At 37.0% G+C, this 23,544-nt stretch overlaps 1 protein-coding gene across 1 annotated transcript in view; it reads left to right on the forward strand.

Annotated features, from left to right (window-relative positions):
* Nucleotides 1-18,294, forward strand: part of LOC311097269 (5-hydroxytryptamine receptor 3A-like) — a gene marked incomplete at both ends in the record, with an annotated part of 46,109 nt that extends 27,815 nt beyond the window's left edge. The window contains 4 exons of the mRNA XM_084136839.1: nucleotides 5,274-5,446; nucleotides 5,555-5,715; nucleotides 9,395-9,605; nucleotides 18,044-18,294. Of these exons, the coding sequence (XP_083992965.1) occupies nucleotides 5,274-5,446; nucleotides 5,555-5,715; nucleotides 9,395-9,605; nucleotides 18,044-18,294 (796 nt within the window). The remainder of the gene's footprint in view (nucleotides 1-5,273; nucleotides 5,447-5,554; nucleotides 5,716-9,394; nucleotides 9,606-18,043) is intronic.
* Between the last annotated feature and the right edge of the window lie 5,250 nt (nucleotides 18,295-23,544).

Below are 23,544 nucleotides of genomic sequence, written 5' to 3' on the forward strand. Positions count from 1 at the left end.
TTTCTTACAAGAAAATGACATCTATGAAAAGTTTCAGTCTGGTTTCAGGCCGCACCATAGCACTGAAACTGCGCTCGTTAAAATCACAAATGATTTACTCTTAGCTTCTGACCAAGGCTGTATCTCAATACTAGTTTTACTTGATCTTAGTGCTGCGTTCGATACTATAGATCACACAATACTCTTAGATCGACTACAAAATTATACTGGTGTTCAAGGACAAGCATTAAGCTGGTTCAGATCATACCTATCTGACCGATACCATTTTGTCTATTTAAATGGAGAAAAATCGATCATAACTCCAGTAAACTACACTGTTAACCCTTGCTGTAAAATTCTGACAATATTATACCATTTTCCATTAAAACAGTAATATACCGTAGAAAATAAAAGTAGCCTACAGGAATATACTGTGAATTAACAGTGCTCAAAGTCGACACTCAGAGGCTGTTTTCCCAATCACACCCTAAACCCTCATTCACTATTCCCTACATTAGTTCACTAATATAGTCCACTTGAATGAAAAGAAGTGAGTGAATTGAGACACTGATGAACACCTGATAAGCAAAATCACTGAAGGACAGAGAAACAAGAACAGAAAAAAGAGAAACACAAAAACTACAACTGACTTCCAGCCACACTGAGTGTGAAACCAGTTTACAAACCAGTTTACGATTATTTCTTTCATACATGTACAAAAGTTCTTGTTGAGAATTAACAGAGATTTAGTTATTAATAAAGTTTGTTGTCACCATGATGGAGATCAGTATTTGCTTTAGTTGGTCTCTTGTCCCTGGACTTCTTACCATTCATCTCTCTCTGGCTGCTGTAACAGTGAGTTTATAAAACACATTTGTTATAGCAAGAAAAAGTCAAGAGGAAGATGATTTTTATTTTTTTGCGATGATGTCACAATCATCCTGGACATGCCTGTTTTTCAGATTTTTCCTGTATATAATCATTGAAATTATAGTTATCTCATATTTAGCATATATCTGTGAATCTACAAAATGAAATCAATATTTCTGTAATCAAGTCTTCTGAAGGACATTGTAATCATATAGTGCATTCAATTTTATTTTACTCCTGCTTGGCTCAGACACACACAGACATCAACAATCAGCATATGAATCTCAACAATGGTGAAAAGTTTCATGTCGCAATGCATGCTGGGTTCCAGGATAATATAAAACTCCCAGCATGCACTGCTGCATGAATAATAATAATAATAAAAAAGAAATATTGCCACCATTGTTGAGATTCATGTGCTAAATTGTGATATCTCGGTGTTTCTAAAACACAGTGTAGCTCTGTTTCTCTGGTTATGCATCATGTGTTTAAAAAAAAAGAGTCATTGTATCTTATTGCTGCGTTTTCACAGTGGTGGTAATGTAACACTTTTGATTGAGGATTAAACTCTGAATAAGTGAGAATGAATTCCTTAGTGAATGAACAGGCAATATGATGATTTTGTCATCATAATCATTATAACTACAATCATTCATAAACTGTGTGTGTGCACAAGTGTGACTTGCACAAAAACACAGCTCAAGCAGCAAAGGAAAAAACTAATGTTTTAGCATCAGCATCCCAACTAAAGCAAGCACTGATCTCTATAATGGTAACTACAAACCAAACATTTTCAATTAAACATCTCAATAACAACTTCTGTATGACTGAATGAAATAAAGTCATACTGGTTAATAATAAGTGTAATAATGTGTAATGGCTGGAAGTCAGTCGTAGTAATTGTGTTTCTCTATTTTCTGTTCTTGTGTTTCTCTTTTCTTCAGTGATTCTGCTTGCAATCACTTACATATTCCCTTAATTATCTCACTGCATCGTTACTTTTTACTCGTAGTGTGGATTTTCCTGTGGGGTTGAAAGGGTTAACTGTGTAAGATAAAAAAGACACACCCACAAAATGTATTTTAACAGTAATAAACTGTAAGTTATAAAACAGGTTTATACTGGCAACACTGTTGCCAGTAGTTTACTGTAAAATTAATTTTTTGGGTCACCGTTGTGCAGAAGAGTAGAGCCTGTGCTTCAGTCCAGGAGAAGATCTACAAACATTGATGATTTGCTGCATGTTGCTTTATTTAACAGGCGGTGACTGTGTAGTTGCTGATCCAGTGGAAATCTCTTTATGTGCAATAGTTTTTTAGTGGTCTCAAATGAAAGAAGTTCACAGTAATACTTTGCTCACATTATTAATGCATTATAAATTTAAGTTAATACATTTAAATGACAGTTGGTCAATTTAAGGCAGTCGGTTTCTGCAAGTGTAATTAGTTAACTATAAATTTAGTGCATTTTTACAGAAACAAACTAGATTACAGTAAAGAACTGTACAATTAACAGTATTTTAGGCCCTCTGTGTTAGGCCCTCTATTATTCTCAATATTTTACTGTAAAAAAACCCGGTAAGGTCTAACAGTGTATGGAGTGCCGCAAGGATCTGTGTTAGGCCCTCTATTATTCTCAATATATATGCTGCCACTTGGAAATATTATAAGGAAACATGGAATTAGTTTCCATTGTTATGCTGATGACACTCAAATATATATTTCATCACGGCCGGATGAAAACGCTAAATTATCCAAATTGACAGAGTGTGTTAAAGATATAAAAGATTGGATGACGCGCAATTTTCTTTTATTAAATCCAGACAAGACAGAGGTAATACTTATCGGTTCAAAAAACCGCCCACAAAACCTCTCACAATACAACTTTAACATAGTAGGATGTCCTGTTACTTTATCCTCTACAGTAAAAGACCTGGGTGTTATACTTGACTGCAACCTGTCTTTTGAAAATCATATTTCATATGTTACAAAAACAGCCTTTTTCCACCTTAGAAACATTGCTAAGCTACGTAATATGCTATCTGTTTCTGATGCAGAAAAGTTAGTTCATGCGTTCATGACCTCGAGACTAGATTACTGTAATGCTTTATTAGCTGATCCTGCATCCTCAATAAACAAGCTACAGTTAGTCCAAAATGCCGCCGCTAGAGTTCTTACTAGATCAAGAAAATTTGACCATATAACACCAATTTTATCATCACTACATTGGTTACCTATAAAGTTCCGTATTAATTACAAGGTATTGCTACTGACTTATAAAGCCCTAAACGGCTTAGGTCCAGTTTATTTAACGGATCTTCTATCGCCCTATAATCCATCGCGCTCTTTAAGATCACTAAATTCGAGGCTTTTGGTCATACCTAGGATATCCAGATCAACCAAAGGAGGGAGATCATTTTCACATTTAGCTCCAAAACTCTGGAATAGCCTTCCTGATACTGTTCGTTGCTCAGACTCGCTCTCCCAGTTTAAAACTAGATTAAAGACGCATCTCTTCAGCCAGGCATTCATATAATATTTTTAATCTTACAGTTAAATCCGATCTCTAGTTCATAAACGCCAGAGGAGAACTGGCCCCCGACTGAGCCTGGGTTCTCCCAAGGTTTTTTTTTTCTCCATTAGGTCACCTGATGGAGTTTTTCGGTTCCTTGCCACTGTTGCCTTTGGCTTGCTCAGTTGGGGATACTTAATTTAATTAATCAATCAACAATACTATTGATCAGCATTACCAAACGTGGACGTTTTACACTAGAAACAAACACTGATGTACTATTTTATTTAATACTGTGAAGCTGCTTTGATACAATCTGTATTGTGAAAAGCGCTATATAAATAAAGTTGACTTGACTTGACTTGAATCTTACTCCTTCAGCGACAACTTCACATCTCTGACTGTGTTTTACTGAGCTTCGCCGTTTGAACAAGCCCTTCAGCCTGAGCGAGCATCAATTCAGCGGACTACGCTTTTTCAGCCGTTTTCTCCTGACGCCATCTCACCTGTGGCTATCTGGCGACGACGCAATATTCTTTTTTGAATTATTCTGATTTATTATGCCTTGTTCATCCTGCGCCACGTGCGGTGGCAAGCTGCACGAGGCCGATGGACACGCGAGCTGCATTTCATGCCTGGGAATTAACCACGCGGAGAATGCACTCTCTGCTGGCGTGGCGTGGCGTGGCGCCCCCCCCCCCCCCCCGCCCCCGCCCCCGCCCCCGCCCCCGCCCCCGCCCCCGTGGCAGGCCTCGTCTCTTTCGGCGGATCCGTCGAGCACAACAACAGCCTTTCTCTCGCGGCTTCTGAGGAGGATTGGCCGGGCTCTCTCGACCCCGTCACACCTTCCCAGTCTGTTAGCGAGGATTCAGCTACCAGGACGAACTCCGACGCTGAAATGCTTTGGATCCTGACCAAGGCTGTCGCGGACCTCCTCGGGAATCTCCTCGTAGCTGGCTAGATGGCTGGTTTCTCTCGGGGCGCCAGCAGGCTCCTCGTCACAAGCCCGCACCATTTTTCCCGGAGGTACACAAGGAGCTGACCAAGGCGTGGCACGCACCTTACTCCGCATGTGTGGGATCGTCGGTTTCCGCAATGCTATCCTCGGTGGACGGCGCGGCGGAAAAGGGATATGAGTCGTTGCCGCCCCTCGAAGAGGCCGTGGCCGCTCATCTGTGTCCGAGCACAGCTGCTAGCTGGCAAGCTAGAGCTCTTCACCCGAACAAACCCTGCCAAACTACTTCAGCCCTCGCTGGAAGTGCGTATTCCGCCTCCGGTCAGGCTGCATCGGCCCTACACACGATGGCTGTGCTTCAAGTGTACCAGCCCAAACTCCTCCAGTCTATGCATGAGGCTGGCCCGGACCCCGAGGCCTTCCGCGATCTCAGAAGCGCCACGGATTTGGCCTTGCGCACCACCAAGGCCACAGCACAAGCGATCGGCAAGAACATGGCGAGCTTGGTCGTGCTAGAGCACCACCTCTGGCTTAATCTCACCGAGATTAAGGACACTGACAAGACGAAGTTCCTCGACGCCCCTGTAACTAGCTCCAGCCTCTTCAGCCTGGCGGTGAAGGGGTTCTCTGAGCGATACACCGAGGCACAGAAGGCGTCCCAGGCCATGCGACACTTCTTGCAGAAGCGCTCGAGTTGACTTAGTTTCTCAGATTGTTTTATTGGTCATTATGTTCACCTGTTATTCATTAGTTCCCTTTGTTTTTTCCATGTATTTTAATCCTGAGTTCTCCTTCATTCTCTCTCTCAGGGTTACGCTGATGTTAGAGATTGTGTTTGAGTTTATTTTGTGTCTGTTTTGTGAGAGATTGAATTAAAGACTGTTTCTGTTACTTCTTAATCTTTGTGTGCTATATACTACAACCGTACCATGACATTATTATTATTTTATCCATTTAGCATCAAGACCGAGTTTGGAACAAAGGATTCTCCATATTTGCAGTTGACCTGCTATGGCTTTACAGTCTCATCTGATGTGTTAGCTCTGACCACGGCCTGTAAGATGAACTTGTACAGGTTTCCCTTTGACATCCAAAGCTGCAATATAACACTTCAATCTTCAGCGCATTCAGGTACATCTGAAACCCATGAATCAGTGTTGACAAACACAGAAATGAAAGATAACATGATTTCTCTACAGTTTGACTTTAATTTCACTGAATATAATCCTGTTCCCACAGTAGATGAGCTTGTAATGTACTCACTCTATGATTCTGTATGGCTGACCGAGGAGTCGAAGCAGACCTTTCAGGCCCAGGGAGAGTGGGAGCTCCTCAGTATAAATATGACTTCCTCCAACAACTCTATTTTATGGGGTGTCAAGAATCAGCTGGTATATCAGGTACAGAGCACAGTGTAAATCAATAAGTCAAAATGATCAAACCAAATAGCAAAATATGTGCCAAAATAAAATAAAAATTTTACCCTTTAAAGGGAAAGAGAAAAAAATGTCTTTATAAAAAAAAAAAAATGTATTGCTCTTATCCAACACATTATATAATTGTATTCAAATAATAAATTTTTTTATCTTCTTTATACTTGCCATGAGCATTTAAAAAATTTAAATCCAAAGTACAATTAGCATGTGATTTAGTCAATGTATTCCTAGAGTAGCTCTACACAGCAAAATCCCCAGAGTAAATTAACTCTGTTCAGAGAACATTTGGTCCCTCTCTAAATAGAGTTAAAATAACTCTGAATCAGAGTTAAACTTAATGAGATACTTAAGTGATTAATTAAGTGATGATTGGGCATTAATGATGAACACCTGCTGTCAACAAGTTCTCAGCAGAGGAGGATTCAACAACTCCACAAACAGCATTACCAGCTTCACTTATTACTAACCAGGGGTGCGTTTCCCGAAAGCATCGTTAGCCAACTATGGTCGCAAGTTCCCTCGTTAACAATAGAGTTCAATGGACATTGCGATGAACTTGCGACCATAGTTGGCCAACGATGCTTTTGGGAAACGCACCCCAGACTGACTTTATTTCTGTCAGACGTCTACAGAAGGTCTTATTGAGAATTAACAGAGGTTTAGATGTTAACGATTTATTGAAAATGTATGATCACCATTATAGTGATGAGTGTTTCCTTTAGTTGGGCAGTTTGACTCTTTTTGCAAGTTTGTGGTTTATGTAACAGTTTTTGCCAAAACACATAATTTGTTACAAAGAAAACCAAAAACAAAGATGATCAGGTGAAATAATTTTTAACAACATATAGTAGAAACATGCACTTATGTCATGACTGTCTAAAAGTGATCATTTGATGTTAATAGATTATATTCACTAAAAATACTCTCTAGCCACAGATCGGACATTCTGAATTTAGATTTTTAAAATACATTATAGGGATTTTATTTTTTTAGACAAACACATCAAGAATCAGCATATGAATCTCAACAATGGTGACATGTTTCATGCTGCAATGCATGCTGGGAGCCACAATAGTATAAAACTCATGGCTCGCAGGATGCATTGCGGCATGAAACATGTCACCATTGTTGAGATTCATATGCTGATTCTTGATGTCTGTGTCTTAGAAAAAAAAAAAAAAAAACTTTTTAAAAAAAGTATTAAAAAAATTCAAAATGTCCAATCTGTGGCAAGAGAGTATTGTTAGTGAATATAATCTATTAACATCAATCACTTTAGGACAGTGATGATATAAGTGGATCATTCTACTTTTTGTTGTTGAAAACTAGATCACCTGAACATCTTTGCGTCTGGCATTCTTTGCAACAAATTACGTGTCTTGGTAAAAACTGTTACATAAAACACAAACTCACAAAAAAATAAGCTAAGAGTCAAACTGCCCAACTAAAGGAAACACTCATCTCCATTATGGTGACCAACCATTTTCAATAAATCGTCAACATCTAAACCTCTGTTAATTCTCAATACGAACTTCTGTAAATGTATGACAGAAATAAATTAAATCTGGTCAGTATTAAGTGAAGCTGGTTGTTTAATCCTCCTCTGCTGAGATCTTGAGAGATTTAATGTCTTATTTTGTCTTCAGTTGATTTCATCTGTGGCTGGAAATCAGTTGTAGTTCTTGTGTTTCTCTTTTTTCTGTTCTTGTTTCTCTTTCCTTCAGTGATTCTGCTTGTTGACAGCAGGTGTTCATCATTAATGCACAATTATCACTTAATTAATCACTTAAGTATCTCATTAACTTTAACTCTGTTTCAGAGTTATTTTAACTCTCTGTAGAGAGGGACCAAATGTTCTCTGAGCAGAGTTAATTTAACTCTGGGGATTTTGCTGTGTAGTACTCTGGACTAGACAAAGTCTAGGACTATTTAAAGGGGCGGTTGATTGTGATTTCACTTTTCTAACTTTAGTTAGTGTGTAACGTTGCTTTTTGAGCATAAACAACATCTGCAAAGTTACAACGCTCAAAGTTCAAATATTTGCTTTTAAAGAAATCACTCTTTAAGGACTACAACAAATGGCTGGTAGGGATTACAAGACATTCCTCCAGGGTTAGTGACATCACCAACCCTAAAATTTACATAAACCCCACCCCCAGAACACCATTTATAGATTATCAAGACAGAATATGCTAATCAATGACTAGAAGATAACTACACATAAGCTATATAAATTCATCAACTAACCATTCAGAAATGTTGTCTACATGTTGTCACTTCTTCTTGAGTCTCTCCATATTTCTGACTTCGGTTTGAACATAAAAAGGCTAAAAGTTTTTGAAATTTCCAGTGCATGTCTGTGTGTGAGGTAAAAGGACACAAGCTCTTGAAGCTCCGCCCTCTGTGCCGGGAGCAGCGGCTCATTTGCATTTAAAGGGACAGACACAAAACGGAGCGTTTTTGCTCACCCTCAAAAAGTGACAACTTTAACATGTTATATACAAATATCTGTGGGGTATTTTGAGCTAAAACTTCACATACACACTCTGGGGACATCAAAGACTTGATGAAAGGCTTCATCTTGTGAAAAGGGCATTATACCACCCCTTTAAAACCATTACACATAAAGAAGATTTCTGTTAATCTGGTTTAAAAGGCCATTTTAGTCCAGAACTAGGCTTAGGGTGCTTTCACATCTGTAGTTCGGTTGATTTGGTCCGGACCAAGGGCGAAAAATGATACTTTGTAGCATTTTTCAGGTGTTTTGGTTCCTTTTCACACTACACTGATCACTCTGGTCCGAATCAGTTTATGAGTTGATAAAACGAACCAAAATACAGTCACGTGACAACATCCACATCACTCGTGTCGTTGGCCAGATGTTTCTTGAACCCATTTCCATAACTGCACTTCGTTTGGTCAGAATTAACGTGCGGGAAAGTTCCAACAGAACTCCCGGAAGTAAACAAAGAGGTGGAAAATCCGTCAGACAACCATTCATAACTATGTTGAACGCTGTTTACTATGGAGAGACGACTATGTGGGCTGATTGTATCATGTCATATTTTATTATATAGTTTGCACAGCGCAGCTGACTACGGCAACTGGTTTAGGCCATAATAAGCAGTTCTTTGGCAGTTGGTTCTGTTCGAGGTCGGATCACGTTCTCACCACAAACGAACCGCTCCAGAGTTTGTTTCAACTACATCTACTCTTGAATACCACCCACTGATTAGCATAGAATTTACATGTTAAATTTCACAATTAAATTGTAAATTGTATAAACTTTGCATTTTAATTTAAATTCTGTCAGTATTATTGTATTCCCATTATATATAAAAAAGCTTTATAAGCTAAAGTTGCATTTCTTTTTCCCAGTTCAATAATGACAGTCTTGCCTCGAAATTACAGTGAAACTGGAATGCCAGTTACATTTTCAGCTTTTATTTTTCAGCTACAGTGCATAACTGTGAAGATTCAAATGCTTATTGAATCTTGTAATTTTTTTTAAATATTTTTTTAATTGGCCACATTTTGCATTCACTGGTGAATTAATTGGCTGTAGTTGGACATTCTTAATTGATGCTTCTTGAATTAGATTTACTGCTTTAATTGTTAAACTGTTTCTGTTCTTATTTGACAGATCACCATCAAGAGGAGACCTCTACTGTATCTCGTCAATTTCATGCTACCAATATTTTTCTTCCTTGTGCTGGATGTGACCTCCTTCTGTATTGACACGAGTGGATCAGATAAGCTGAGCTTTAAAGTGACTTTACTTCTGTCTATTTCTGTGATGCTGCTGATTCTTAATGACACACTGCCCTCTACAGCTGATAAAATCCCTCTGATTGGTGAGTCTAACTTAAACATGATAATCATAGCTTAAGTGGTTAAAAATGCAATTGCATAATTGGAGGCTTGTAGTTAAAATCCAGTTTTCATTCAGTTACAGTCCTGTTTCTGTTTCTTTTCTTTTTTTAAACTTAAATTTGTATTAATATTCGGTTTACACAAAAGCTTATTAAAGCTTCTTAAGTTTCCATCTAAGAGCAGTAAATGGTCAAAAATCGATATTTTAATTAGCTGTCATGACCCTAACTATTTTTATCACAACTTTAATGTTCTTTGAGGTTCACATGTCAAGTCAAGTCACCTTTCAAAGCAGCTTTACAGTGATAACAGGAAAATAATGCATCAGAGTTTGTTTCAGCTGTACAGTGTGAAGAAAATAGCATCACAGTCCAACTTAAGTAAGTTCAGTGATGGTTCATTTTTTGTTGTAAAAACATTGTTAATTTAGTTCATTTATAGCCGCTCTGAAGAAAACAGTGATGTCATCGTCCAGCTCAGTTCAGTTCTCATATAATGGTGTCAATGCAGGATCCGGCGGATCCTTTTGTGGCTCAGATAAGGTCCAGTTCTGGTTTATTTCTTTGCTCTTGGCTGACATGTGGCATTGTTATGGCCTGCTTGTGGCCCAGATCTGGCAAACAGGAACGGTCCGCCCAAGTGGCGTCATTCCACACTGCATGTGGGCCAGATAATCTTTCCACTTGTGCCAGATGTGGGCCAGATCTGGGCCATCACAATGTTGCTATGTGGGTTGAGGTGTCTTGCGATAGAGGGCTCGATGGTGAGGAGGTCACCCATGCCCTAACTTCAATACCTGCAAGACCATTTTTTAGGTCAAGCGGATCTCCCCAGCAATGGTCCATGTGTTTAGCAAATGCAAGGAAGACAGGGAGAAGCTGCTATGGGGCCAGTAGGGGTCCCATGAGTTTTCCATCGAAGACGTCCCTCTCCTGGTCCAAGGCACTTTGTAGGGTCAGCCATTAGATGTTGAGACGAGCGGCCTCTTCCTCAAAAAACTCTAAGAGGGTCAATTCCTTGGGAGCATTAGCCTGAGTGGTTACAGATGAGGTGATGGTTTGCTCATCTTCCACACCATCAAGAAGGGCCTGCATCATCCTTGTCCCCAGATCAGGGCAGCTCGTCAATGTGTATAACAGTTCATTATAATTGTATTGGTCATCATAATCATTTATACATATTTCCCATTGCTACAAGCCCAAGTGTTTCCCCGTTTTTTGGCCTGGTATTGACTTTCACTACATTTGTGTTCTCAGTTCTTGTTTCTTGTTTCCTGAATTTCTGCTCCTTTCTGTGTTTTTGATTTATTAAATAAACTTTAACTGCATTTGGATCAAACTCTCCCTAGTCTCTGAGTACCACAGTGTACAAAGTACTGCATCACATCATCTGTGTCTTTGGGTCATAAACATAAGACACAGTACAATAAATACACTGGAGTTTCTGAGATCACATGATAAAAAAAAGTTGTTAGTTACATTTCAGAGCAGGAAAGACTTTTGCAGTCATAGTTTGCTATCTTCACAGGTGTTTACTGCAGTGTGATTTTCAGTCTCATTGGCATCAGCATTCTGGAGACCATCGTTGTGAATTTTATGATGGCTAGAGGAGCTGAGAGCAGATCAGTGGAAACCACATCTGCTTTTACTGGCCAAGATGGTAAGAGTCGACACACCATCTGATTATGATATTTGTTAACACTTTACAATAACAGTGCTTGAATAATCATGATCTCATACCTGAATTAAAAGTTACTTCAACAGGAACTCATTTAAATGCAGTGACTCATCAAAAACTAAAAAAGAGCTGTACCCTTTACTATTACTGGAGCCATAGGGATTCATTCCTGAATAATAACCACATTAACTACAAGTTAGTACATGTTTGATAGGTAATGTATACATTTCTGTCAGATTAAACTAAATGGATATAGAGGTGAGCATGTGAAGTTACAAGCTCTGTGGCCAAGGAGGCTGTTCCCAAGCTCCCTGATCTCAGCCATTGAAGCTCCCTGCTCTGCCGGCACTCCAGAGGCCACATACTCCATTCTGTTCTGCCCTGGTCCCATGCATCCGCCATGGCTCCCAGCTCTACCGGCTTCACCTTGGCTCTCAGTTCTGATGGATCTGCTTTGGCTCCTGCCTCCTCCGGCTCTGCGGTGGACTCTTCTGTCTCTTCTTCCACCTGCTTCTTCTGGGCACTCCACCGCCCAACCCGGTCCACTCTACACTTGTACCTCTCTGCAGCCTATATCTGTAGCCGCGTTCCATTACCCTTCAAATTGCGCAAATTGAAATTGTGAATTGAAAATACGCCCAATGGAAACACGTCAATTTAGCCAAAACCTCCCATTTATCGCAAAAAAGTTTTTGCGTTCAGATGAGGTGGTTTTTCAGGCAATTCAAAAAAGGAATATTTCGCAGAACTGCAATGGAAACAGTTTTTGCGCATTTACAGTCACCTGACTTAGATGACGCGGTGTGTTTGGACAAGAATACGAGACAGAGTTCTTTATTAAATTCATATAAGACAAAAGAATGACATAAATACTGGATTCTAAACGTCAAGAAAATGCCACAATCAAGACCTCGGAGCAGATATGAGGGAGATCCCAGAAACACCTCATATGTGCCGCTCACAGTATAAGGGTCTTTCCTTGCCATTAATGCTTGGATAACAATTGCTTGGTTAATGCTTGCGGTAGGCTACGTGGCTGTGATATATATATATATAAACTTACCAACGTCCGTTGCCATAATTTTTGGAATTACTTATCGCGAGAGGAAAAAATGACGTTTTAGTCGCATAACATCGGTTAATGGAAACGCCGCCGTTTCGCAATAGTTTTTTATCGATATTTAGAAAAAAATCGCAAATCTTTAATGGAAACGCGCCTTATGTCACATTTCCCTTGTGCCTTCCCTAATGTCTGGTTACCACAGTCACTAATCATCCACACCGGATCTTCATCAGCGCACGCATCAGCACTCCTATAAAGCACACACACAGTCACGCAACTTAGGATACCTCCTTACCTTACCTGCCTCACTGTCATTATGCCAGTGTGAGTGTCGATGTCTCATCTGCTCCACTGTGATTCAGCTCTTTGTTACCCTGGTAAAGGAAAAAAAAATATATTGCCTCTCCACTGAACTGTCTATCTCTCATTGACTAGCCTGAATCCATTCACATGCCATTGTGTCAATAAACAGCCACATTTTGGTTCAACTAACTCTATTTATGAGTCTAGTATACCCTGACAAAATATTGATAGAATTCATTAATGATTATCAATTTGTCCTCAACATTTTGCATGTTTCTTTCCTTTCTCTTGAAACTCACCCTTACTGGGTCCTACCAGGTTTGCTCTTCATTCGGACTAGAAAACAGCATCATTGTGAAGCTGAGTTAATAATATAATTTATTATTGTAGGTCATAATTAATCTAACATTATTGATGAACTAAATCCTTTGAAAATCACCTACTAAAGTACATTGCACATATAGACATTAATATATAGCTATGATTGCAGACACACACTCTCGACTTCACAAATCAAACATATCCAATACAGTTTATGTATTGCGGCCCAAAGAAAGAGCTGCTACTGAGGCATCCATGTATCTGATGTGAAGGAACATTAAGACCAGTAAATGGTTTCAGATTGAACTGATTTTCAGATTGAAGCACTCCATTGGTGCAAGATAAGATATATATAAAAAACATTTGATCAAATTCACAGCTTAGATTTAAATATACTTAATAAAAAATCTGTTTTTGAATCATTAGGTGCCTTAACACCTAATGAATTATCATACACTAAAGGAATTATCATGCGGCTAGCATTCTTCGCTGTCATAAACGTAGCATGCCACAGGAAAAGTGTTCAAAAGCAATGCATCCACTACAAATATTTAAATCTAATTTCATATAATTTTTGTTAAACTTCTGGATAATGACTTTATGTAATTTGAACAATGACAGTGGAATATTTATTCTAAATGTGTATATCAAAATGAAAACAGTTTAAAATCATTCTGTTTACATAATTTCTTCACTCACTCAAAAGAGTGCGTACGCATGGTCTAGAATGTGTGGAAGGTGCGCACATATTTACACAGTTTATTTTTTTTATAAATCCAGATATGTGCGTGGAAAATTGCGTATGCACAATTCCATGGCCTTTTTTTTGCTCACGCAACATTGATACGTCAGGACCCTGATGATTCATCAGCACTGTGGCTTGGATACCATTGTGTGGCCTCTCAATTTTTTTAAAAGCAAAAATGCGAGACATCACACAATAGCATTCAACTTGCAGCACTCATAAATGAAAAAAAGGCAGGGTCTCTTGACACGTGAAATGCTGAAAAAGAACACTTTTATGTTAATTACATGTGTGCACATCTATGTTTCATTTCATCACATGAAAATAGCATTTGAAGCTTTAAATTAGCACATGCATGTGAGACCATGTAATCACATGAAAACAAACCATTCCAAAATCACATGTGCAATTCAGTTGCACTGTAAAAAATTGCGCCATAAAATAACGGTAATATACTGGCAGCTGTGGTTCCAGCAATGTACTGTTAATTTACAGCCATCTACCGTTAATATACAGCTCTCCTTTTTTACAGTATGTTACCGTAAAAATACCAAAGAAGGTAACTCATTTGGGTAACCGATTGTTTCAAACAGTTTGAGTTTAAAAACGACTATTTATACTGATAGTACTGTGAAGTTACTTCATTTGAGTCCACTGAAAATTAATATCTCTTAATATTAAACTGTAAACACCTAATGTGTAATAGTGAATTTATTTTAAAAATTCCTTTAACTAAAATCTTTGCCGTTCGCATTTAGCGAACATTAGCATACATGTATGTGCTAAAGTACTTAGCAAGAAGATTGTCACTGCATCAAGAATACACAGTTACTGCTTTTAAATAAAGCAACCGGCAGCGTAACATCAGTGTTTCCGTGCTCATCTTTGACTGAAGCACAGGCTCTACTCTCCAGAACAATGGTGACACACAAAACTAATGAATTAAACTAACAGATCTTTCCTGTATCATCTTGTGCAAAACAACATAAAACACTTCAATTTAATATTTACTCTCCTTATCAGTTATTGACTTTGCCTAACTTTTTTCTATAAACATTTACTAATATTTCAGTGAAATTATCCTCTTTTGTTTAGTAAATCTAAATGTTGCATTTTACAGTATATTACTGTTTTTACTTGATTTTACGGTAATCTACTGGCAGCTGGGTTGCCAGTAAATTGCTGTTTTTCTACAGTTTTATGCCGTAAATTAATTTACAGTTGATTACCGTTAAATTACACTTCACTCTGTGTTCTTTTTATTTGACACATTTAACCCTTTCAACCCCACTTCAGTTTTAAATGAACACTTGTGTCCACACTACAGAGTGAAGGAGTAATACTGAAGCAGTGTTGAGTTAATGATATAATTCAGTGATTAATTAACTGATGATTGAGCATTAGTGATGAACACCTGATGTTAACAAGCAGAATCACCGAAGGACAGAGAAACAAAAAGAAGATAAAAAAGCGATACACAAGAACTACAACTGACATCAGCCACAGAAGACATTAAATCTCTCAAGATTTCAGCAGAGGAGGATTAAACAACTCTAAAACAATAACATTACTATCTTCATTTATTACTAACCGGAATGACATTATTTATTTTTTTCATATATGTCTACAGAAATTCCTATTGAGAATTAACAAAGGTTTAGATGTTGTTTTGTTTCATTCGATGTTACCATTGAGGAGATCAGTGTTTGCTTTAGTTGGGCTCTTGACCCCTGACTTTAACATTAGTTTCTCTTTGGCTGTAACTGTGTTATTAAGACACATTTGTTGTAGCAGAAACAAACCCAACAAAACATAGATCAGGTGTTGCTGGTTATGTTTTGAATGTTTCATCATCACATAATGTTTGTATCACCAATCTCATCTAGAGTCTAATCATATATCTAAAATGTGTTTTTTATTACAGATTAATTTTATATTTCTACACTGTGAAGCTACAGCAAAAGATCAAGCATCCTGCACAATCAGTTATGAAGGATTTTTGAACTCATCATTCACTAAAAAAATTTGAACTGCGGTTTCAGTAAGACACACACAGACATCAAGAATAAGCCAATGAATCTCAACAATGGTGACAATTCCGATAGCTCTCGATTAGGGCTGGGCGATTTAAATCGCGATATTGTTATGCGCATCTCGTCAGTAAAGCCGGTTCCTTGATTAGTAGTAAATCACCATCACCTGCTTTCAGATGAAGCGGCATTTAGGGCTGAGGAGATAATTAAGTGATTAATTTAGTGATGATTGAGCATTATTGAAGACACCTGATGTTAACAAGCAGAATCACTGAAGAAGAAAATCACAAATTGTAAGTTACCATTAAGGTGATGGGTGTTTGCTTTAGTTGGGCTCTAGACCATTATATGTTTACTTTAATATTTACTGTTGTTTGTCTGCTGTTATTGATTTATAACAGTTAAATGAACAAAGTAAAATGTTATTTTATAGTGTTGGTTATGTTTTGACATAATTATGCTGTGATCTGAAAAAGGAAACTTATGGAGATAGTTTGGTTCAACTTGTTAGCAGCAGTTTAGTGATTCTTCAGCCTATGATTAGCAGTACTTTACTTATAATTCTAAATATTTAATAGACATTGTTCTGATCAAACGTCATTCAGATAAATTCATTTAAAACACAGACATCAATAATCAGCCTGTGAATCTCAACAATGGTGACAATAATAAAGCATGTTGCAGTGGCTGCCACCAATCACAACTCATTAATGGCTCCCATCATGCATTGCGGTATGAATAAATTATGATCTGAATTGTCTATGTAATTTACTTTTCCTAATTGAATATTCTGCTCCTCACCATTGTTGAGATGCATAGACTGAATCTTGACATCTGTGTGTGCCTAAAATAATGATTTTTTTTTTTAACAACTTTTAAGAAATCCTTTATATTATATCAAAAATTCTGGGCATTTATGCAGATTCACTAACCAACAACATAAATCGAAGTCAGAAAGAAGGATTTTAATGAGTTCAGTGATCAAGTTCAAATGATGATTGTCATAATATAACCAACACCATCAGATCACTTTTTTCTTTGTTCAACTGGTGATTATAATTCAGAAACAACAGACAAACAAAATCTAAAGTTAATAATATGGGTCAAGAGTCCAACTAAAGCAACCATTGATCGTCATAACGGTAACTTACAATTTGTGATTTTCTCCTTCAGTGATTCTGCTTGTTAACATCAGGTGTCTTCAATAATGTTCAATCATCACTAAATTAATCACTTAATTATCTCATTAACTTAAACACTCTTGAGTGTGGACTCATACACTCCCAGGAGTGTATACAATATCGCGATTTAAATCGCCCAGCCCTACTCTCGATATGTAAAATCACAATGATATGATAATATACAACACATTACCAAAATAAATACATTAGACAATAAAAAGATCAGTGCATCAGACCACTAGATGATGATTGTGACCATTAACAAATATTCACTGTCATCTAATACGGTTTTCTTTCAGCTTTTTAGAAATAGCAAATGTAAGACACAGCTACCACAGCCAAATAAAAACTAATGATCAAAAGTGGAGGGTCAAGAGCAACTAAAGCAAACACTGCTCACCCTCATGGTAACATCAAATTAAAATAAAATGACATCTAAACCTCTCTCACCTTTTAATAAGAACTTCTGTAAACGTCTGACAGAAATAAAGTCAGTCAGTGGTTAGTAATAAGTGACGCTGGTAATGCTGTTTGTGGAGTTGTTTAATCCTCCTCTGCTGAGATCTTCACAGATTTAATGTCTTCTTTTCTCTTTAGTTGATTTGATCTTTTGTCTGTTCTTGTTGTTCCTCTTTCCTTCAGTGATTCTGCTTGTAAACAGCAGGTGTTCATCAATGTCTGAATTAATTTTGAAATTGAACTCAATTAACTATGAAATGATTCACTCAGTCAAGTGGACTATATTAGTGAACTAATGTAGGAAATAGTGAATGAGGGTATAGGGTGTGATTTGGAACACAGCCTCTGAGTGTCGACTTTGAGCACTGTTAATTCACAGTATATTCCTGTAGGCTAGTTTCTCGAAAACGACATATATCACCCAGAATGCATTTTTTCAACGGAATATTGCTGTTTTAATGGAAAACAGCATTTTACTGTGAAAATGTGGCCGTTTTTTTACAGCAATTTTTTACAGTGTGGTTATTCCAATAATTTCAGCAAAGATTCCCTATTCCCTATTCCCTAAATTTTATTTAGACAAAACACAAGAGATATAGTATTGATCAAGATTAATGTTTTGTCTTTCCTCTCATAGACAGTGCAATAGACCAGCAGAATCCTCCAGACTCAGTTAAAGAGCAGAATGAAGAGCAGTCTTGTACCCTTGACCGTCTGAAGCAGATCCTCACTGAGTGTTGGGCTGCAACTCAACAAAACCCTCGAGAGAAGACATCTCTGTGCTGGACCAGAGTGGCAAGAATTACAGATGTGACCTTCCATTTTCTTTATGTAATCACCATTACTGTGTTTCTGTCTGTGCTTGGGAAGGTTTGGGGGCTATATTGATTTCTTTTATGAGATGGAACACAACTTTTTTCCTGCAGAGTTGATCAAACTCAGCTCCCTGTAACTTACTGGTAATCCTGACGACCTGGATTGGCAAATGTGTGTTTGATTAGGGTTGGAGTAGAGGGTAGACCCTCCCTCCTCCTCATCCGCGCACTAACCCTCCAAACCCCACCCCAAATCCTTCTTGTTGGTTATTGGATGGAACAGTATGTTATGTTTTGTGGTGCGGGTTAGCCTAGTTTGTTTTTCTTGCCGTTTGTGGAGCCTGCTTTCACTTTAGCTTTCTTTGCTGCTGTAAATGTGTTTAACAAACACACTGTCACAGCGGCCTTAAAAGACAAAAGATATAATAAGAGTTAAGAGCCCAAATAATGGAAACACTGATCACTGTTATGGTGACTTCAAATGAAACACATTAGAGTTAAACCTCTGTTAATTCTCAATAAAAAAAAAAAAAAACTTCTGTAGATGTGTGACAGAAATAAAGTCAGTCTGGTTAGTAATAAGTGAAGCTGGTAATGCTGTTTGTGGAGTTGTTTAATCCTCCTCTGCTGAGATCTTCACAGATTTAATGTCTTCTTTTCTCTTCAGTTGTTTTCATCTGAGGCTGTGTCTGAAGTCAGTTGTAGTTCTTGTGTTTCTGCTCATCTCTTTTTCTGTTCTCTTCTTTCCTTCAGTGATTCTGCTTGTTAACAGGCTTATTAAGAACGGGATGACTCCATATTTAATATACACAGGTATTCTGGCTCAGATAAGGTCCAGTTCTGGTTTATTTCTTTTGCTATTGGCTGACATGTGGCCAGAGTTGTAAAGTCCAGGTTCAGAAAGTAAAAGTCCTCCTCAGTACTGTAAAAAATATATTGGTTTTACTGTGAGTGTATTGAAAACAAAAATTACTATAAACAAACAATGTGATATTATTATTTTATTGGTTTTATCTTTGCTGCTGAAATTAGCTTTTGGTTTACTTGTAGCAGTTTGTGTTGCTGGTTTATTTTGTAATGTTTGTTTATGTTGCAAGTATAATGGTTCAATCGGTCCAACAACAGTTTTCAATAAACGGGTGAAGGATTGATTACCTCTTTGTTTTATCTGACTCAAGAAAAAAAAAAAAGAAAGAAAAAAAAAGTTTAATGAATGTTTGGTTAATCATTAAATTTACAACAATAAACTAAACATTTAAAAAATATATATATAAAAAAAGTATTTTATATATATATATATATATATATATATATATATATATATATATATATATATAGTGTGTGTGTGTGTGTGTGTGTGTATACATAAATATATACATAAATATATATACTTGCATACATATATGTGTATATATATATATACACTATAAACAGAAATTCATGGGGGTAAAAATAATATCTCTCAAATCTGAATTTTGATTTCTAAGTGATCAATTTATGTATAAGTGTTTTTTTTTTGTCTTAGAGAACTGTGTTTAGAGTTTTGCAAAAAGTTTGTTTTACAATTGCAACCTGAGTGTAAAGTGTATATTGTGCTTGTAGTTTTGCAGAAGATAAGATACATGTGTGAATGGTTTCACTAAGTGAGCTTCAAGTAACACTTTTAGTGTGTTAACCATTTGAAAAAACTGTAAAAAATGCCACAATCATATCCTGATTACCTACACACACTGATCATGTGTAAAAACACAATTGATCACTTAGAAATCAAAACACAATTTTCTTTGAGAAACAAATATATTTTTCACCCTTTATTATGTAAATATATACTGAATGTAGTCAATGTACATATATCGGTTAGTCATCACCTTTATTTCAATAGTGCTTTATACAATACAGATTGTTTCAACAATAGTTACAAATTCAAATTCTCCTGAAAAGCCAATAAGCCAAAAGTGTCATTATTCAGCTCAAGTCACTTCAGTATTGATTCAGTTCAGTTCAAAAACTATAAAATGTGCATATACAGTGTATTTGTGCACATACATGTACGTGTGTCAAACTCATGTAGCTCCACTGCACACTGAACAAGCCAAAGACAAAAGAAAGTAGTGTTTTACATTTTCACATCTGTGTAGTTTGGTGTGTATGTGGCTAAACATTTGTGAGTTAACATTTGAGTTACTAACTCACAAATGATTAGCCACATACACGCCAAACTACACAGATGTGAAAATGTAAAACTATTTTCAATGAAGTGAATAAACTTCCTAAATACGTGTGTGTGTGTGTGTGTGTGTGTGTGTGTGTGTGTGTGTGTGTGTGTGTGTGTGTGTGTGTGTGTGTGTGTGTGTGTGTGTGTGTGTGTGTGTGTGTGTGTGTGTGTGTGTGTGTGTGTGTGTGTGTGTGTGTGTGTGTGTGTGTGTGTGTGTGTGTGTGTGTGTGTGTGTGTGTGTGTGTGTGTGTGTGTGTGTGTGTGTGTGTGAGAGACAAGCCCAGGTAGTAAGGCATGAGGACACAGGATTTCCAACAAAAATAGTTTTTATTGTGACCAACCAAACAAAAACATTACACTAATAAACAATACAAACTGAATCACCTTAATCCAACAAATAATAGCTAGACTTAAACCAAACTTTAACCTTCACCTCAATATAAGGAAAAACTGAGGAAAACTGAACAGAACAAAACCTGATGCCATATTTAGACAACAGACAGGTATTTAAGATACACCGTGGACCCACTTAAACAAGACACTGTATCCTCAATTCAGCTAATCAAAGTGAATATAATAACAACCAAAACAGATAATCATACAAAACAACCAATGTTGATAATATAGATAAAAACCAATAAAAATCAAGTTTTGTTCCCTTCACCCCGTGTGACGTTGCTTGTAGTGAGTATTGGCGGGCAGAACATCAGGCCTTAAATATCTACAGCTACACGAGCTTCAGCCTGTTATCACTCAAGACCACTGTGATGGGTGTGATGTGAAGATAGAGTAATTTATTGTATTTAGTTTATTTTCTTTTGATAGGGAATTTAGATTTTCTGTTAGGAGTAAGTTGATGTTTGTTTGTTGTTTTGGCCTTTGCTCACCCCTGAAGTTGTGCTTTCATTTGTGGTTCTGTAAATAAAAGTGTACAAGGATCTTTGGTTTCAAATTCCAGTTTATGTTGCGGCCTCACCCTAGACGGGGTCGTAACGTCTGCATAATGTTTTTATTAAATGCAACATAATATAGTGTATACAGTGTTAAATATAGTGTATTATAAATTAAATTAAAGGGTAGATCAAGTGAATTAGGGGTTCCGTCTCTAATGAATGAATGAATGCGTGTGAAGTTATATAAATGTGTGGCCACAGGTTGAGCCATCACAATACCGGCACATGCACAGATAGACCCCGAGTGGAGCTCAAGCACCTGTCCTTTTGGCCTCTGACTAGATAAGTGCCCTTTTTGCAAGATTCTTTTTATTATTTTATATTTTAGTTTTTGTTTAAATTTGGCCTGTGTCATCAATTCTCAGCATGTGGCTGCCAACTTTTTGTCAATATTTCTGTGAAACAGCCAGTAACAGATTCGGCACTGTTTGTCACCGATGTGAAACTAAACTACTATTTAAACATGTCAATGCAGCCAGCCTAACTTAGGCACTAGCCCTAAATCAAGCTTAACAACAAGCAAACTAGTCTGGCATTGGCGTAAATTAGCATTGAGCTAGGTTGGAAATGCCACCAAAATTAATATAAATGCCCCAAAATTCAGGATATAAATTTCCCCAGTATATGAGTTCTTGTATTTTGTGATTATAAGATAACATAGTTAAGCAAAAGCACACGTGCAAGAGTGCACAATTTCAAAATGTGAAATAAATTTTATACAAGAGTTCAATAAACAATAAGTTGATTATATGAATTTACCATTTTTAGACACAACATTGTCAAATTTGACTGTTTGCTCTATTTTACCAATTCCTTTTTGAATGATTCACCGTTTTTGAATGAATTTGGTGAGTCAATGATTCACTCTTTTTTTTTCAATAATTCAATGACCCACTCATAAAGTCAGTGGACACAGTGGACACTCTTTCATAAATGAATCAGCTGGTTTGAACGAATCGGTTAAATTAATTAACTTATTATGACTTGTTGCCACAACTAGTGTTTTTAGTTTTATATATAATTAATACATTTCGTATTTCTATATTCATTATGTTGTATTTAGAACATTAATGGCATTATTCAAACAATTGTTATTGCAGTGTAAATAGATTTTGATAAATGGTAAGATGGATTATGTTGATACTGATCTCGTTTAATTGATATAACAGTGTATAGTGATAAACTGTGTATTTTTTTTTTTTTCAACTAAATGTAACTTTACTCTCTATAAATAATTAGAAGAGGGGTGCCCTTTTTTCACTTGAGCAGCAGCTCTCAAAAATGTGCATGGCCCTGTCAATATACATATCCAAATGTGGAAAAAATATTTTGGAAACATGTGTGTCAAACCAAGGCTGCATAAAAAGTGGATGGACACTGTTGCACTATTATATAAGTAAATGTCTAAATATTATGACTGTTTTTCTATCTTTTGATGTTGTTTTATTTAAGCCTCTATCTGAATCTTTGTGTTTTGCCCATGAATTTTTTTGTGTTAAACTCTGTATATAAACTCTGAATAAAAGTTAGTATTGTGTGCTATAGAAGACATCTCTATGGAAACCAACGATTTCTAAGCACAGACAGAAACACAATAATAGTGAACATGTAAAGAACCAAGAAGATCACATCTATGATTCTTGCCCATGCGTTCCAGGACAGAGATATCTTCTCTCGTTGGTTTCGGTTAGTTGCAGCCCGAAGGATCTGCTTCAGAAGGTCAAGGGTACGAGACTGCTCTTCATTCTGATCTCTAACTGAGTCTGGAGGGTTCTGCTGGCCTTTTACACAGTCTATGAGAGGAAAAAAGCAAAGCATAGCTTTGGATAAATGTTGATTTCTCATATATATACTTTTACATATATATATATATATATATTTTTTTTTTATTTTTTTTTTTATATATATATATATTTTTTTTATGGGGAATCTTTGCTGATACATTATAGACAAACAAATGAATGTCACATGAGCACTGTAAAACGCTCCCACAGCACTCAGCCCTGCTCTGCTTCATACATACTACAGTAACTTTAATAATCTCATCCATGAATATAATTTCTGCCTGAGTCCCATCGGTTTCTTTTTCACCGGCTGTGAGGTGAAGACAACGTGTTTTGAATAGGCGACCCTCTAGTGGTGAAAAACTACATAT

This window comes from Abramis brama (assembly GCF_963993115.1).
Source record: "Abramis brama genome assembly, chromosome: 1".
In the NCBI taxonomy this organism is placed as follows: Eukaryota; Metazoa; Chordata; class Actinopteri; order Cypriniformes; family Leuciscidae; genus Abramis; species Abramis brama.